Source organism: Amia ocellicauda, chromosome 4 (assembly GCF_036373705.1).
Source record: "Amia ocellicauda isolate fAmiCal2 chromosome 4, fAmiCal2.hap1, whole genome shotgun sequence".
NCBI classification, from domain to species: Eukaryota; Metazoa; Chordata; class Actinopteri; order Amiiformes; family Amiidae; genus Amia; species Amia ocellicauda.
The window spans coordinates 26,298,026-26,313,390 of record NC_089853.1 but is presented as its reverse complement, the minus strand read 5'-3'; the positions used below and the strand labels follow the sequence as shown (position 1 = coordinate 26,313,390).

General features: G+C 36.8%; 1 protein-coding gene across 6 annotated transcripts in view; it reads right to left on the bottom strand.

Moving 5' to 3' along the window:
* cd276 (CD276 molecule) overlaps window positions 1-15,048 on the bottom strand; it is a 75,433-nt gene extending 60,385 nt beyond the window's left edge. Inside the window, exons 1-3 of one of the 6 annotated variants that reach the window (XM_066701662.1) lie at window positions 14,483-15,045; window positions 12,225-12,304; window positions 8,143-8,246 (exon numbers count right to left, since the gene is read on the bottom strand). Coding sequence is in view for 3 of the 6 variants with exons in the window: in XM_066701664.1 (XP_066557761.1) it covers window positions 8,143-8,188 (46 nt within the window). In the remaining 3 variants the exon portion in view is untranslated. Of the gene's footprint in view, window positions 1-8,142; window positions 8,247-12,224; window positions 12,305-14,482 lie in introns of all 6 variants that reach the window. The other 5 variants (XM_066701661.1, XM_066701660.1, XM_066701664.1 and 2 more) reach the window with 5 other exon arrangements.
* Between the last annotated feature and the right edge of the window lie 317 nt (window positions 15,049-15,365).

Genomic DNA, 15,365 nt, shown 5'->3' with positions numbered 1-15,365 from the left:
ATCTGGGTACAGTGTTTCCTAATTACAAATGTAGAGAAGGAGATATAACAGGTGAGTTAAATCTGGTCCATAAATAACAGCCTCCTCTCAGCACAAAGGTCCTGCTGCCGAGCCATCGCTCGTTCTAACCTGCATAACATCACTGGCTTCTCTGGGCTTCTCTCATAGGCTGGTTCACATTTTGGACTAGCACTACCAGGATTGGGTTGTGTTGATCTGAACATGGTTTCAACAGTGACCCCTATAGCTTCTAGGCACTTGACAGTCTGCCATGTTTTTATTGAGAGTCATTTGTTTTGGTTTTGGTTTTAAACCCTTGCTGAATTCAAGTCTCTCAGTTACACCGAGTACAGTGACAGTAATCAAGATGTAGTCACATTTACTGTTCATGAAGTGTAGTTCAGACACCACAGTACTGCAAACAGTCTAGAGTAGAGCAATTAGATAAATCCTTGTGCTGAAGGGTATGACTCACATGGATAAGTTCAGGGAAAAAGAAAGCCTTTTAAAGGAGCTTCTTTAAAATGGTAAAGTAGGCCAGGAGTGTAAACCCCAGGCACTTTTTTATTTTTTAATTCAGCACAGGGATCAAGTCTCAGCAGAGCTGACGACCATCATATTGAATCCAGTAGCTCTGATTCTAGATTTTGGCAGACTGAGGTGCATGGATTAGAGGAAACCGTTTGATCTACAGTCCGGTGGGGATTCTTCAAGATTCTGATGATTTGAACTATGTGCCACCCATCTTTCAGATTACAGAAGGAGGCAACTGTGATACTTAAGACCTTTTTGGTACATATTTTGTCAAATTTTCCATTATACAGATCTGGTGGAAATCACAGATTTGATTGTATCACAGTAATTCACAGCCTATACTCTGCTTTTTAAATATGCTTCTAGACAAAACACAATTTAAAGGGCTACACCAAAAGCCCTGCTAAGATAAAAGTTTCTAAAAAGAACACTTTGAATGGTAGGCAAGAGTGTGGCTTCAGAGAGGGGCAGATTTTACTGTTTAGGGTTTCTTTGTGAATAAATACCAGGAAGTTAAGGGTTACATTTTATAACGATGTTTTGTTCAGAAAGGAGAGTGTGCTACTAGGCTTCCATCTTTGTTAGCAAATGCCTTAATTGGAACTCTATTTCCTGACTGTCCTGAGATTCTGTCCTTCAGAAGCCCTGCATTGATGAGATGCATTGAGGATCTCTCCTGAGAAAACAAAGGAAACTGAAGAGACTTAATGCTCCGGGCTATTTAAATTTATGTTCTGTACTTTGTATTTATAGGCCTTTCTCTGCTTAAGTGCTTGTGAGACATAGCTGTGCTCTTCACAGCCAACATGAAATAAACAAATTAAAGATCATGAGACCTCCTTCTTCGCAATAACATTCTGTCCAGGCTGACAGGTTATTTACATCACAATGCTTCCACTGCTTCATTTTGCCTTTAGTTTACATTCCACATTGATGTGCTTTATATATTATAATGTTCATATTGTTTTAAGATACGTACAATGAACACCGCAAGGCTGCAATAGGCCTTTAAAAGGATTGAAAATCAAAGGATATTACATAATTTCACACCAAAGGGTGCAGGATCCAGCAGTGATGTGACCCACAATGTTCAGCAATAGAAATTCCTAATTCATCGCACGACTGAGCAGTGACAACATGGTTTTTCATGCACAATATAAATATGCTGAAATGATTTTTCAGTACAGTCCTGTCCTTTGACAGTTCTGCAGCATAGCAGCTTTACGGTGCCTCGCTCCTCTGAAGAGAAAGCTTTTTCAGGTTCCTGTCACGACAGACAAGGAATGCGCAACACTGTGACAGAGCAGTTAACGCTGCACATTCATGTGGTTCTTAATAAAAGGTACACAGTAATGACCTCGCAGACATGAAGGCAAATTTCTAACTGGCACTGTTGACTAAGCAGAGTAAACAAACCACATACATATTAGATGTTCTGCTCAGAAGGGGACTGCAGATCTAAATGATGTGATAATACTTCCCTCTAGTGGTACACCCATCTCACTACATTTCAGTTAAAAATACAAAAAAGTAAATAAAACTAAAATGTATAAAAGGAGATGCAATAATATTTGTTACTGTATGTTACTGTTTAATACAGTAATAAACACTTGATTTTTGCAGGATTCACAGAATGAAATGAGAAGTGAATTCTTAATAGCAAATGGGAATAGCCACACACAAAAAACATTTCCTGTTAATCTTTAAAACTCTGTAATTTAACCACCACTTTTATTCAATTCATATTTATAGAAGTTCATTGGCTTTTGTTTATAATTTTTACAGAAAATAAATTAATAACAGGCAACATCACCCATTAAAACTAATATATATATATACATACATATATATATATAAAACCAGGGGATAAAGTGGAATAGTTTGTGATATCTGTGATATTTTTGCCTGAAGGGAAGAGAATGCGGTGGAGGGTTAAGTCCAATGCAATCACTTTAAAGACATCCACTTGCAATCTAGTGGGGCAGTACCCTCGAGGCTGCAGTTTGTACTTGCAGCTGCTGAAAAATCACCAAAACATTTCTCTAACAGCTCCAAATGAAATCAGATACAGCAGGCTCTACAACACATCCCCTGCACGAAGGCAAGCCAAGATCCTGCAATTGCATTACACTTGTTTGTCAGACATAGAAAGAACTGGCTTTCTGAATAACTATTTTATTTTCTCTTTATAAATTACCTACAAATGTTAATGACAATGATCTACATATATTATCTACAGTAATCTACAATTCAGATGTTCATCTGAAAATCCCTTCCAATAAAGGCCGTTATTTTATTTGTATTAACATGTTGAAGAATAAGAATTAAGTTTATCAGAAACTTTTGGAGAGATCAAGATGTGAAATGTAACATCCCCTGCAAATGTCAAGCCTTATTTTCATCCTGGAACAGAGGAGACTACGTGGGGACTTGATTCAAGTCTTCAAAATCATAAAAGGCATCGACCACATCAAACCAGAGGAGCTTTTCCAGATCAGCAGGGACACACGCACCCGGGGACTCAAATGGAAATTGGGCTTCAAGACAGAAAACAGGAGACACTTCTTCACACAGAGTCGTCACAATCTGGAACAAACTCCCCAGCGATGTGGCTGAAGCTGAAAATTTGGGAACATTTAAAAATAGACTGGATAGGATCCTTGCATCACTTAGATACTAATAGACACCAAACGAGTATGATGGGGCGAATGGCCTCCTCTCATTTGTAAACTTTCTTATGATCTTATCATATTGTGACATTTCGTTTTTTAATCTTTTAGAAAAGACACCCTAGTAAAAACTGTTCTGGGTTCAGTTTGTATGAAATTGAATTCATTCATATCACTACCCAAAAATGTAAGTATTACAAAAAATGCTTTTGCTTAGCTTAACTGTCCGTATTGGTATTTCATGAGAACAGAGACCAGGGGACTACATCCCATGAGCCTTCACCCTACCTCCTGTCTGAAACACACAATGATATTTTATTCATCTTAAAAGGAGTAATTTAAATTATTGAATTGTCTGAATTGCCCAGTTATTTCAGATTTAAGTGGTTGCATACTATCAGATGCACTCTGGGTGAATCTTTATTCTGGTTGTTATTTTCCATGCTAACTGCCCATTTCTGAAAGCAATAAAATAAAAAATAAAAAAAGCCTGGAAAGATTTCTCAAAGACAAATTGCCAGGAAGCAAACACATGGCTCACAAAGCCCATCACTGAATTATTCACAACTTTATGACGGCTGATGTTAATACTCTTCTCAAAATTCAAAACTCAGATGCATATTTCTGAGGCAGTATCAAAACAAAAATGATAAAGCCCGAACTCATTTAAAAAAAAAGGAACAGATAACCTGCTAGATATTTTTGTCAGAAGTAATTCAGTCAGAATATTATCCTGTGCCAGCCCTCGTGACACCACAATCTCTTACTACAATGCTTTAACAAGTTTATGTGAATAACTCGATAACCTTCTCTCCCCGAGAAAATAAACAGGAGTCAGTACTTAGAGGTGATTTATTTTAAGTAACCCAATAACTCAAGACCCCTCTCACTCCCTCTCTCCCTCTACCTGCAATGCCCTTGCTTGACACTGGCAAGAGTTTTATCTCGGATTCTCGTTTCATATCCTGTCAATAACACATTAATGAACTCCTTGCGGAAGATAAGCAGCGAGGTGGTGGGTCATGGTGCAGAGATAAGACACTGTAGCTTTGACACTGGTGAAAACTGCCAACAGAAGATGGAGTAGAAGGAGGGCCACAGAATAGGAGGGTTAGATAGGTGCAATACCATAACTAGGTAGGGGAGATAATAAGGTTGTCTTCTGGCCCGGTAATGCCAGAACACTTTGAGACAAGTAAGGGTTTTGAACTTGGGAATCTGCACAGCTTTAGAGTGAAACACCTATTGAGTGTATTGCCAGTGGGCCTTAACAGTACAAATATAGAAAAAAAACAAGCACTAAACTAACAAAAAAGGACAGAACCGCAAGAGAATTAAGACTATGTTATGTGGGATGTGAATGACCTACCCCAGAATAGCGATTTCCTTAACATACTGAATTAATGAAGCTAGCAGCCACTCAAGAAGTCAAAACTGGAAAAAGCATTATACGTGCCTATATATTTTCAATCTATTTTCTTTCTTTCTTTCTATGTCTTTCAATGAGGGATATTATATAGGTGATTCTGCTTGTTGACAGATATTCACGCAAAGCTATAGTACAGTACATTAAAACACAACATAGCCCAGATGATGGAAGCAATCCTTTCAGGAAATGTCAGACTAGATAAATCATTTTAGGATGTTTAACTAGTAAAACAGTGAAATCAATGCACTGAGGTATAAATAATGCCCTTTCCCTCAGAATCTAATAAAGTTCAAGAACAAGGAGCCCTCTAAACATGTTCTACATAACACCATGCAGCAGTCGTGTTATTTAGATGGAGCAGAGGTAGAAGAAAGAAAACCAGGCATATTAGTAATAATTTTATAGTACATTAATCTTGAAGTGAAGACAGCATCTTTAACTTTTGATCGACAGCATTACATGATTTTTCTCTTCCTTGAAAATGTATCCTTGAAACAGAAAACAAAAACAGCTGCAGGAGATTTCTCTTGATCATGCACAATAAATCATTTACCAGACTCCTAACAGGGTGAGTCACAAGTTAAGCATTGATAAGTCAAAGCAAGTCTAAAATTGGGGATATTTGGCAAGACAAAATTACATGTTACCATCATACCAGAAATGCAAACACTTCATAGGATCTCAAATATAAGATGACCCTGTGACTTATGTAATGGGAAATTGTCATTTAATTGTAAAAATAGATATTTCACCCAAGCCTTTGATGAATCTTTGCAAATTTCCAAATACTAATTGTATTTTTGGCAAAAGAAAAGTGACTTCATTTTAGAAGGACTGCCACTAGTTTCAAACTGCAATCTGAATACCAATCACAAGCACTCAAGCAAAGCATGTTTGTGTTCCAACTTAATTGTAGTAATAGAGGCAAATCAAGAATGTTAATTTGGTTAATGAGCCTCTTTGATAGGGAATAGCATTCCTAAACTTGCTAGAATTTAAAATTGCAAAACTGGGTAATCCATGGAATTAATTACAGACCACTAACTCAAAGAAATGTTTATACAAGATATGCTGGTTAAGAGCAGTTACAAAACAGATAGACTTGCTGGACATTATAGGCATTCATATTTAAGTGTCTACAGGATTCCTTTTTAGGACTTGTTGAAATAATCATGAAGTACCTGGTTCATAATACTTTCCATTTCAATAGTTAATGTGTTTAGGTGATTAAGCAGTTTCAAACAATGGAGATTTTATTATGCATGCTATGCAGCCAGAGAATCTCTACTAAGCCTGCCTTCAATGGTTTTAAAAAGACACTCTGGAGCACACAATCAAATTAGTCTGAGTATCACCGATACAGAATAATAAGCCCAAATTGAATTTCCTCAGAGAAGAAAGTAGAAAGTGTTGCTTTTACAAAGAATCAATTGCTATGAAGTGAAAAAGAACCGAAAAGGGCACACACAGTTAACAAACCTCAACGGAGGAAACAAAAGGAAATTGGAATGTGAACATAACACATTTAGATCCTTAAAGTCATTGTAATGAAGTGTACAGACCACCCACAGGAAAGCAATACAGTCTACTGTAAATACTACATCCTGTAACAAATAGAGAGTAGAGACTGGAGAGTGATTAAAGTACTTATGAATAGGAGTAATTTTAAGAAGTACTTGGGGCAAAACCAGACTGCTTATTTTATACAAGAGTAGGTTAAATGTCAAGTACACTTTACATTTTTAAGAGACTCCTTATAAGAGGTGCACATTCAAAAAAGGGGGGTATAAGGGGTGTATAAGTAGATTCTAAATGTAAGGATTTCATCTCATTAGCACCTTTGCTGGCAGGCCTCACTGGTGCAATCTTATTTTATAACTTCTAAATTAAAATAATCATCCAATTGTTTTTAAAGGGATAAAGGACATTTTTGAAAGATGGCTAAATTATCAGATTCCCGCAGCTTTTGAAAGGAAAGCAGCAAGGAAAAAAGGGTATTTTAACATACAGATGGCAGTAAACAGCAGAGCGAAAAATATCAGAGATGACAAGTTATTATAGTAGTTATGAACTTGAGATGCACGATAGTACAGCGTCACATAGAGACCTTCCACTGTAGACTGAAGTTAAATTTTTGAAGGCCACACAAAACATACCGTTACGCTTCACAACACGCGACTTGACGTTTACAGCAAAAGGATTTACATAGCTTGACTTTCAAGGAACTACAGAAATACTGTTAGGTCCATAAAGATGTGCTTTAAGTGTAGGCTTTTTTTTAATGGTGTCACTGTCCAAATATTTATGGACCTAACTGTAGAGGACAAAAAAAATAATCTCAATTCATTTCATCCATCAATTAAAGGATTTCAAAAAATCTCTCAGGCAGGAATGTAACATTTGGATGAAATCAAGATATAAACAGTCAAAACTCACCACAGCAACATTAAGAAGTTATAAAGAATTATGTTGAAAACCAGAGCCTGATTTGTTGTTCATTATGCTACACCAGCACAAAGTGTTTTCAGGCGATTCGCTCCTGGGACACGGCCAATGCAACGCCTGATGTTGCCTACATTAGAGTAGGTGACGGACAATTAAATTCCTGCTCACAGGGTTATGGAGGAGAATTAAGCACAGGTCATAAGATCCGAAAATGAGCAGGTAGTCGTTTGTAGCACGTTGATTGCACCCATATGATTTTTGTATGTGAATTAACACCCACTGCAAGTTTTGGTAGATTATTCTATTCACATAAACAGATTAGGCTCATCAGGTGGTAAGGGGATCTGATTAGATAGCGAGACTGAAGTAATGTCATCGATCTTCAGCGCTGCTCCCTCAGATGTATGTTATAACACTGAGGCGAGGTTTGCACAGAGCATACCCAATTACAGGATAGAAAAACAAGGAAAGAAATGGGTGCAATAAATTAGGCCAACAGATTACTTTAATATTGATACATGGCTGGTACTCCTGTTTTGTATCGGTGATTTCCACTATGCGCCCTAACCTTTAGCTCATACCTATCACTTCAGCACAACATGTCTGCACTTGTCACCTATTAGAACTAAGATGTATGACTTGTATTTGATTTATTTGGAAACTGTAATTGTACTATGCTCTTGTATCCTGTAAGTAACCCTATTAAGGGTAATTATAATAAATGTATCCCAGAAATGTAAACTCCATAAAATCTTTGGCAATCCAAATCCTTTACCTCACTATATAGAAAATATGCAGCACTGTGAGTAGTGGTTAGGGCTCTGGATTCATGACTGGAAGGTTGTGGGTTCAAATCCTGGGTGGGGCAGTGCTGTTGTACCCTTGAGCAAGGTACTTCACTTAGATTGCTCCAATAAAATACCCAGCTGTATAAATGGGTACAAATGTAAGTTGCCCTCGATAAGAGCTTCAGCTAAATGACAATAATAATAATAATGATCTTTACAGTGTTTTGTGTCTTGTTTTTGTAATGGAGAACAGTGTGATTTTTAAGACGGGACTCACCAAAGACTCTTAGTGCAAACAAAGCTGGGATAAAGAACAACAACATTCTGGAGGCAGCAAGGCGAAAGACTTCTCTTCCTCTGTGCGTCTTCTGAACTGCTGGTCTAGGAAGAATCAGGAGAATCATTTTAAGAATTTTGATCAGTCGTTGCACGCGATGCACTCAAGCAGAAACACCTATCACCCACATACATTTACGGTGATATTTTCAGCAGTGTTACATGGCAATCATGCCAAAAATCATTAAGCACCAGAACAGAATCGCAAGTGTATGAGGGATACTACAATTTCACAGAAATGGAACGCAAAAAAAAAAAAAAAAACTGCCACGTATAGGAGAAAGGAAGGCAGAATAACAAATTTTGTGTCAGATTTCAGTAACATAGGCCAGACTGCAATTGGCTGCAGGCTGCAGAACAAAGGCCGTATGCACCTTATTAAAAAGCTTTACCATCTGCCTTGTTCCATATTTGTTTGGTAATACAAATATAACAGTCTTAAAACAAATGACATCATACTGTCACCGAATATTGCATCTACTTGAGAAAGGATTTTTTTCCAACATCTTTATTTAAAAAACATTGCTTATTTTAAAATAAAAAGGGACAATAATAGCAAAACAAAGTCAGTGTAGGCATAGTACGAAATGTATGTAAACATGATTATGGTAGTGTGACTAGTGAAAACTTCAATGCATTTTCTTTCAGTTTAATCCTTCTTGACTAGAATATGCTTGCAAATGGTGAGTATAACTTTAATGGCCATTAAAAACTTTTTCCACAGTTCTTTCAGAGTGTAAACGTCTTTCATAGGATATGATGTCTAGATCAACTATCAAGTATTAACTCGGCCAGTTGGAAACTCCTACAAAGAAGACCTTAAGCAGGCAGCTGTACTTTTATCCAGCCTCTTACCAATTAGGCAGAGGTGGAGTTATAAGTGTGGAGAGCTTCAAACAGCCAAGCCATTCACTCCATACAGGCGCCCACAACAGGAAATGCGGTAATGTCTTCTTTGAATCAATCTATCTCAGACTAAGGGATACAGCTTCCAGTTGGAGTTTCCGCTTTTAAGCACATGAAGGAATTGCAGCAGTCTAAATGTATAGAGATTAGCTGCAGATTCAGCAATAAATCATGTGGTTCACTAATAAAGTTCTCTGCTGGGGGGCTGCTTTCCAGCGGTCAGAAAGCTTCCAAATTGGCAAACACCCATTGTTCTAATCCTTTCAAAGGCTGTTATAGAACCAGCAACCCCCCAAACTGAGACACATCAGAAGTGTTATAAAGTTCCCAGTTTCTTGCTTTGAAAGATCTAGTATTTAGGTACATATTTTTCTTTCCCTTCCTAAAAATGGCTTTGATATTCTATTGTTTCTTAAAAAAATTATTAAAAACAGTAATATTGACATTTAAGCTTTCAGCCCTATTTATATGGATTCTGTTTAACTGAGATTTATAACACACATATAAACAGCTGTCATATTGATGCTTCTTTGACTTTTCACAGCTTAATTAAATATTTCTTCAAACACTCCATAAAACAAAAAAAGGAACAATCTAGCATTTCATGTAAAAATCTGGTATTTTTCCTTTCCCTTAAAAACTATTTTCATGTTCACACCTCTTTGAATTAATGGTGAAATTATAATGATTAGTTTTAAACACCAAATGGATTATGGAAATAATAATTTAAATTGAATACTATACAATAGTCTGCTGAGGCTCAAATGCTATGATGAACTAAAAATTGAAAGTAAGGATTTAATCACAATCTGAGAATCACTGGCCCCTTACTGTGCTATCTTGGTAGACCTTCCAGGGTATTACTAATTTTACTGCAAAGAATCCAAGGGCATGTCTGCCACTTTCCAGCTTCACACTCGCTCTGCCTGCTGTATCTCGCCCCTGATCCAACCCCAGGCGCACAGACAAGCCATACCCAACCACCAGACGGGCGTCACCACACTAAGCTGAATACATAAGAAAACATAGCTCTTCATAGCAATTCCCAACAGAGTTGGAGCATATCCTTTAATTTGAAACTATCCAGTGTTCCTTCTGATAATCCTTTTGAATCAGCCATGACTAACAGTTATTTCTGCCTCACGTTAGAACTTGTGTTTATAAATAAATAAATAAATATAGTAAAAAAGCAACAATATGCATGGCAATTGCTGTTTTTTAATTACACGATAATTAATTAGACAATATAGATTTTATTTTTTTACTTTTCAACAACAGCCAAGAACAGTCACTTTTCTCTACACATAATCATCCATCCAGCACGTAACTTTTTTTAGGAAACGTTTTCTAAAATCATATATGTGATATTTGTAGTCTGGTTTCTTAGTTTATTAAATACTAAAAATATATTTTTATGGATTTTCATTAAGCCATTTCCACAAGTAATAATTATATAGACACAATTTCCTCTAGAGACGATTTCCTTTGTTGACATTCTATATATGGCAAAACAATTACATTTTTCAGTTTTAGCCTAAACAATCCAATTATCATGTGTTTTTTGTCTTTTGTCAATACCTTTTATGTGACATTTACCATTCTAAATCTTTATTTCTCAATTATACACAAGTAAGGCTGGTCAAGAATACTCAAGAAGCTAGTATAAAATCAAGTCACTGGATCTAATTTTATCTAAAATCTAATATATCATCCACAATCTTAAATAGTACTTTTTTTTTAGCCATTACAACATATTGGGTTTGTAGTTAATATCTCAATACCCTGAAAGAGACACTGATAAAATTACTTGTAAAAGTAACAATCCTTTTCTTGCCAAGTTCCCTTTTGCTACAACATCTCAATGCAGATGTTAGGATGTGGTTAGAATTGTAATAATGAAAACATATATAGTTTCACACACTGCTGTATAAACAGCACTGTTGACTTAAGGTGTTATTCTTTTTCTTTTTACGCACCTAAACAACTTGGTTTAGAACTAGCTTCTTGAGTAAATTTCCATCAATCAGCAATCCATTGGCTTACTTCAATAGCTAGAGTTTAACTTGTGTTTCAATTAAGCCCATTTCTTTATTTTTTCTACTTTATTTAATTAATGGCATACTTTACTTAATAAATTGTGTGCTTAATATACTAACACCAATACAAATTAGTTGCATTAATCATGGCTTGCTCACAGACAGCCTCACTGACACAGAAACTTTCAAGCTGTTCACCCAAAGCCCAGGTAGGGCCAGATCATCTGAAACTCACACTCCCCCTTTCAAAAATAAATCATGACAATGATGGAATAAACCCTTCCCAGTAAATTGGGATTAACAGTTTTAAAAGATTCTGTCAGCTAATACATTCATTATACAAGATAGAAATACAAATGATGTATAGATATTTTCATCAACTTTTACCACAAAGCTGCTTAGTAGATGGTATTGCTGTACTCTTCAGAGTTCAGCTATACAACTGTGAACAGTAGTGGAAAGCAAGACCACCTATGATTCTCAAACATGCATTGAATAAGGTTTAATCACAGAGGTGTGCATTTTAAATAATGTTTTTAAAAGGCCTGACACATGAATCATTTCACAACTATTATATGATTCCCAAGTTATCACGCTTCACTTTCCTCTTCTTTAATTTGCTTTACCACGCTTTCCTAATCATTGCAAAATAGTTAGCATGCATTGTGTGGATTGTGTATATTCATGTAGAAGAAAAAGTTACACTTGTGACTATAAATTGTTCTGGAATGACATTCCTCCACCATTCACTCAAATAAATAAATATGTTTTGTAGGTTTTACACCATATGCCTGTGTATGCCCTAGACTACAACACTGTCCTATTGCAAACTTTCAATGCTGTTGCTTGACAAAAGTCACATACTCTGTTGTTGTAATGTCTCAACAAACTGTTTAAAATAACAATGATGTGTCATTGCTCATTTCATTTTTAATCTCAGACCTGCCCCTTTGTTTCTGAAGACATCAGAACAAATCTAAATGGCAAAAAGTAAAACATCAAACGAGAATCTAAGGAATTGGTAAAAAATATTTACATAGATCATACATTGGTTGTGCTTCTGAATATGAAACTGTCCCACCTTATGTTGTAGTGTGGGAAATGTAGAGGGAGAGCACCTTCTCAATTTTACAGCAGAGTCCCTGGAGAGCAGACAGTCACCTAAAAGATATACATGTTGGTATTGCAAAACAAATCTAATATGCAGTGATAACAATAGTACTTTCATTACACTGGGCAAAAACAGTAATGTGCAAATATAGCTTAAGAAGGAATGATTACTATTTTGTGCAATCTCAAACTAGGCTTCAAAACCACTCTTATGGCAAACCTCAAACTGACTTTTTACTTTGATCATAGAGACCACATAATATGATTTTGATTTATGTAACACTGTAATTGAATTAATAATTATCATAATAAATAGATAATGCTTTGTGCACTATACTTTGGACCACTTTATATGGTCCCATGACGTAATTATTACTAATTCCTAATAACCGAGTCACAATATGCAGTTTTTATTGTTTTTTCAATACAGTTTTTCTTTTCCAGGTTTGTCACTCTTCTCTAAAGCCAGATGTCTGAAATTGATCTTCCTGGCCTCCAATATCCTGCTTTAGTTGTTCACTTACAGGTTAAGGGTCATAACGAATCAATTTCACAGGAACAAAACTCAAGAAAGGAAGCCACTCACAGGAAGTAAACAATAAAGCAAGTGCAGGCTCAAGCTGGTGCTGTGTTTTATTTATGGATGTTTTACAGCTCCCTGAGGTCCCACCCATCTCCAACAAATATATACAGATATATAATGGTTGAGCATGAACATGATTGTATAAACTGCGAAACAGAACATTGGCTGGGTGGTCCCTGTTATACTTTTAACTTACTTTTGATGTAGGAGTGATTTGTTTAATATATATTTTGGCTTCCATATAGTATAATATTGTCTCTAAACTGATAAACACTTATTCTGAATCACACTGTGTTTGAATTTAACTGTTGGAAGCTCAGGAGATTTTATCCCTATATCTTTCCCATATTTGAACTCAAAAAGACAATCTTACATACATTTAATTTAAAACGCCTGATAATTCCTGTGCAGTTTATAAATATGGAATGGGGATTTTTTGTTACACTTTTTATAAACCATTATATTTGTTAAGTTTGTGGCGTGTTTCACTTCCTAATTGTTGTGGAAGCACTTTATCAATCCTTGTGTATACTCAGTCGGGATAGTCCAATAGAAATGTCTAATTTATTTTTATTTTATAGAAATTGTGTAAACTAAACGTAAAACTGAAAGTTTGCTTGCAATATCTTATAGTTCTTCTGGATGTTATGCAGTTGTCTCCCTCTCCTATATAAATAATCAGCACAATGTAAATTTAGAGGCCACAAATGTATTAAATGCAAACCCCACAACTTACTTCATCCCCTATCAGAAGATTTATTTGTGAAGTTCTTTCCATGAACTTTGGTAGGTAGACAAGTTGAAATGTATATTTTTAGCTTTTATTATTTCAAGCAATCAGTTGTCAGAAATATGAAAAAGTAGATAGGTAACCATAATCTAAATTCAAATATAATTTTATGAGAATGTATTTCATCATGGTGGAGGCGTTTCTGTTTGTACTGACTTTGTTTAGTGATTATAGAAGAGAAAACCTTTTAGATGGCCATGTGCCATACAGTACATTCAGTCATACTGTTTTGTTTTTACGGATATAGGGTTATGTTTAATTTAAATACTTCACTACATTTCACATTGTGGTTTTTGCATTCATGTGGTTACTCTTATGCTCTTATTATATCACAAAAAAAAAAAAACACTGACCAAAGCAACTAGGCATTTTGTAATTTCAGAATGGATGTCCACTTCCTCATGGATTCTGTATTATTTGGGCCTATATGACACACTCAAAAATGAACGCTCCTGTAGGCTATATAGTATTTAAGCAGTCCAAGAAAAGGTGCAATTGTGCCGGGGGGCACTGTCTTGGGAAATCAATTCCATTCAAACATAGGCGTGTTGCTTTAACTTCGTTGAATAAGCTGGTATAAAGTTAGAGCATTCGGTAAATACATTGACTAACAATACACATCACATGCATCGCAGAAAGCAGATTATTAAGCAAAACGCTTCTATTCGTAGGTAAATGCCGCGGTAGATTTTTTTTCCAGCTGTTGTTGGTGGCCACATCTGTCGCGCTGAAGATAAAAATAAAGCACAATGCCCAAATGTGGCAATGAGTCTGTGAAGTCGGTAAGTTGTACTAATATGGATTTCACATATCCATAAAGAAAAGGTATTCCTCAAAAAAACTGAATAAAACTTACCCAGCCCGGAGAAGCAAACTTATCCACAAGACAGCGTCCTAAGCAGCAGCACAGTTTTCAACAAATCTTCATAAATAAGATCTAACGTTATGCATTCCTGAAAGTCTCTGAGATTGTCCTTCTAGAAAATGTTTGAATATCTAAACTCTGGACAACATTAGGTTTTTGAATTCAGTACCATTTGTGAATGTCCGATCGGCGCTGGAAAATAAACCAACCCCTCCCTCCTAGTCCATTCGGCTCTTTTGTCCAGTATGATGTCATGCATCTGGGCAGGGATCATTCGGTGGGCCGGCACAAAGCGCTGGGGTCGCGGCCGTGTAGCGCAGACGTCCGCAGTTCTGCATGAATGTGCGCAGATCTGCGCTGCTCCACCAATGGGATCAGTGGAACTATGCATATCTGTGCAGAACTGCGGGAATCTGCGCTACAAGAACGCGACCTGCGATCTTCTGCTCCCGCAGCGCTTTTCCGCCGACATGGTGGCCGTGCTGGGTCGGAGCCGCTGCCTGGTCTGGAGCCGCTCCGCGCTTTTCCACCGCAGAAGACCCGTCTCCCGGCCGCACGGAGCCGCTTTTAATGGCACCAAAAACCTGCTGGTCTGGAACCAAAGAACCAGTGACGTCAGGGCCGGGGCGGGTAAAGTCGTCTCCACAGAAAGTGATTGGCTGGAGTTCAGCCGCCATGTTTAAAATGCCAGCAGAGACGCGAGCAGTGAGGAGAGTTTATTAAAAATGAGCGAAATCAGCAGCAACAGCGGTCTGTCAGAGACACTACAGTGACAGTATGTCTCACCAGGTCAATAACTATAGGAGTTGTCAAATGGCAGCAATGAGAGACGACTGAGCGCAGTTTCCGTGACAGGAAAGCCGTGTTACAGCGA